The sequence below is a fragment of the Mandrillus leucophaeus genome, unplaced genomic scaffold (assembly GCF_000951045.1).
Source record: "Mandrillus leucophaeus isolate KB7577 unplaced genomic scaffold, Mleu.le_1.0 Scaffold3, whole genome shotgun sequence".
Lineage (NCBI taxonomy): Eukaryota > Metazoa > Chordata > Mammalia > Primates > Cercopithecidae > Mandrillus > Mandrillus leucophaeus.
The window spans coordinates 1,191,567-1,195,116 of NW_012103142.1; the positions used below are offsets into that span (position 1 = coordinate 1,191,567).

Below are 3,550 nucleotides of genomic sequence, written 5' to 3' on the forward strand. Positions count from 1 at the left end.
TTGACTCACTGCAACCTCCGCCTCCCAGGAAGGTTTAAGTGATTCTCATGCCTCAGCCTCCCAAGTAGCTGGGATTACAGGCGTGCACCATCACGTCCAGCTAAGTTTTGTATTTGAGTACAGACAGGGTTTTGCCATGTTGGCCAGGCTGGTCTCAAACTCCTGTCCTCAAGTGACCCACCTGCCTTGGCCTCCCAAAGTGCTGGGATTACAGGTGTGAACCACTATGCCCGGCCCTGCAGTTCCTTTTTTTAAAGAGTATTGACTGTTTTCCTGCAAAGGACTTTCACATCCATACCATAAAGGTAGTATTTATCTGGAAGAATGTGTTTCTTGAATTCCATTTAGCACTTGGTTAAATCTACTTTATTTTGCTCTTTATTTGAACAGAACTTTAGAATGCTCTAGGTCAGGATAAGAAACAGTGTGTTCGTTTTTAAGAAGGATATGTGAATAGGAAGTTGGCATTCAGACTCAAGTTCCACAGTGGTGTTCTTCTCCAATGGGACCTCTCCTTGGGGATATAATTCCTTTCCCAGAGGTATCATGGTATCCCAAGAATACAACTGCTCTTTGGCTCTGTGTTTCAAGATTGGGAGAGAGGATGTAAACTAAGAGTACACAGCAATTTTTTTTTTTCTTTTTTGAGATGGAGTTTCACTCTTGTTGCCCAGGCAGGACGACAGTGGTGCAATCTCGGCTCACTGCAACCTCTGCCTCCCGGGTTCAAGCGATTATCTCGCCTCAGTCTCACAAGTAGCTAGGATTGTAGGCGCCCACCACGCCCAGTTAATTTTTGTATTTTTAGTAGAGACAGCGGTTTCACCATGTTGGCCAAGCTGGTCTCAAGCCTCTGACCTCAGATGATCCGCCTGCCTTGGCCTCCCAAAGTGCTGGGATTACAGGTGTGAGCCACCATGCCTGGTGAGTAGACAACAAAATTTAAAGTTCACCAACTGATGTTCCCAAAAGTGCTGAACACTAAATGACACAGGCCTATGAGGTACATACATTTCTTTTAGTAGGAGGGAAAAGTAAAAGTTTTTCAAAGTTTGAGTGCTTTATTAGAATTTTTAAATAAGGAGAACTACTATTTTAATTTCACATCTTGGCTAAGGAGATGACACTGGGGTACAGAGATAATCTCTTGTTCTAAGCCAGGGATCAGTCAGTGTACTCCTCCCTATCCCTCAATCTCAAGACCCTCTTACTTCCGAACTAAACAACACAATTGGCAAATGAAGCTAGCACGAAACCTGTATCAAAAAACAACAAGAGTCTGCAGTGAGCCAGTGTATTATGTAACCACTGTAATAAGTGATTACGTGGCTTCCCATATGGACCTTTCATATCCTGGTGGGAGACGGGAGACCAGTTTAATAGCTCTGAGCATGCTTCATGGTGCAATCACAAGTGCCGTGCCATTACAAAGACAAGCAAGCAGGTGAATTTCCCCAGTGTACTTTTCAGGAACACGGTTACCCAGTTCGGGGACGGGACTACATTGATGCACCTGCAAAGTACAGTTGGATGCTTCAGAGCACAAGGACAATATCCAGGTCAGCACGGTGTAAGGCATATACGGACACAAAGAGAGGTCATTGTCGGTAATAAGTAGCATTACGGAAAAGATTCCAAACCAGCAGGACAGAAATGGTACCTGATGCTCCAGTTTTTTAGATAAGCAATCCCAAGAATCCAGTTCAAACCCTACTGTCAACATGTGGGGCAGAATTCAATTTCTATCATTGTTTTTACAGATCTGGGCTGAGACATTTGTTCCTAGCTTGGTTAAAAAAATAATAATAAAATAAAGGTTTCTTCCTGTTTCTTTCTTGGTATGGAAATACAGCTTAAAGAAGGAAAGGCCATGAGTCCTGGGAGCACTATGAAGGTAGCTAAACACTTCCCATACCTACAGTCAACGACTGGGAAATAGAGAGAGGACAGGGCAACCTGCCCAGCCACTAGCATCAAAAACGAAAAGGTATATTAATTGTGAGGCTCTCAATTCCAGAAATGTCCAAATTAAAAGAGAAAAAAATCTTGAAAAATTAAACAAATTTCTCTTTCTACAAGTCATTTATTTACATATTATATGTCCGATATATAATGTGTAGATAAATGTATCCTGCAGTGGAAGTGACCACTCTACTGAACTGTACAGCATATTATAGGACAAATTCTTGAAAGATTTCATCTTATACTGGTATCTTTTAATAAAAAAAAATTAAAAATCAAAGAAAACGTCTGGCCAGGGCTAGGATAAGACAAACAGGAACACTTCAGAATCCAAGGCAGGGGAAGGCTGTTGGCCTCTCTTCAGAGGACTGCAGGGGTAGGAAGAGGGAGGGACAGATCATGCACAAAAGTACTTACAAATTACACACCCAACCCCCACCCCACAATAAAAAGAGAAGAAAAAGCCCCATCACTGAACACCAAACAGCAACATTATCAATACACCCTTTCTTTGCTGCCCACCATGCCTTATTTGAAAGAAGAGGCCTGTGAGGAGAAGTGGAAAGAGCCAGGGTGAGAGGGAAGATCTGCATTTCAGTCTAGTTTCCAATTTCCATTTCTCTTACAGGAAGTCTTCAGTCATCTGATGCCTGACATCGAGCTCTGAGCAGAAACCGAGTATGTGGTGGCCACGACTGGGGTGCCATTGTTGGCTGAGTAGCCTTGCCTCAATGTTTCAAAATATGATGCCTGCACGGGTTTGTGATACTGCAACACTTTTACGGCATCTTCTATTTTAAACCATTCCCTCTTCCTTCCTGTGGAGGCAGAGAGAAAAGAAACTAGTACAAGAGCAATAAGGTTTCTGAGCCTAGAACTTTTGAGAAAATGTAGAAAATGTTAAAGCAATGTTTCTTAATACTTTTTTTCCTTACAAAAGTAACTCAAGCGCACTTCGTATGCTTCAAATATTATACAAATGTCTAATGTAGAAAATAGGCGAGAAACCTGAAAACTGAAGAGCTAAGAGTAATTGTGTCAAACCTGCCCTCCAGAGAGAACTATGGCTAGTGTTTTCCTCCTGCCCTCCTGGGTCTCTGAGCTTTCCTTGCTTGCACATACATAGGGATCAAAGCTCAGCAGCATCCCTATCTCTTGTAAAAAACTGACATGAGGGCCTGACGAGGTGGCTCATGCCTATAATCCCAGCACTTTGGGAGGCTAAGGTGGGCGGATCGCTTGAGCCCAGGAGTTTGAGACCAGCCTGAGCAACATGACAAACTTGTCTCTCCAAAAAATACAAAAATTATCTGGGCATGGTGGCACAAGCCTGTAGTTCCAGCTACCCAGGAGGCTGAGGTGGGAGGATCACCCTAGCCCGGGAAGTTGAGGCTGCAGTCAGCTGTGATTGTGCCACTGCACTCCGGCAGGGTGACAGAGTGACACCCTGATCCAAGCAGGGGGAAAAAGAAAATCAACACAAACATCAGCTTCCAGAATTACTAGGATGGCTGGTTTGTAATCACTAATTTATTTAAAAGTTTTCTTATAAGAGTGAATGTATTGACATAATAGAAAAAAATTTTTT

General features: G+C 42.9%; 1 protein-coding gene across 1 annotated transcript in view; it reads right to left on the bottom strand.

Moving 5' to 3' along the window:
- Positions 1-1,041: 1,041 nt before the first annotated feature.
- The window catches only part of NUDT3 (nudix (nucleoside diphosphate linked moiety X)-type motif 3), a 114,898-nt gene continuing 112,389 nt past the window's right edge, over positions 1,042-3,550 (bottom strand). The window contains exon 5 of the mRNA XM_011986529.1: positions 1,042-2,780. Coding sequence (XP_011841919.1) covers positions 2,602-2,780 — 179 coding nt within the window. The 3' untranslated portion in view covers positions 1,042-2,601. The remainder of the gene's footprint in view (positions 2,781-3,550) is intronic.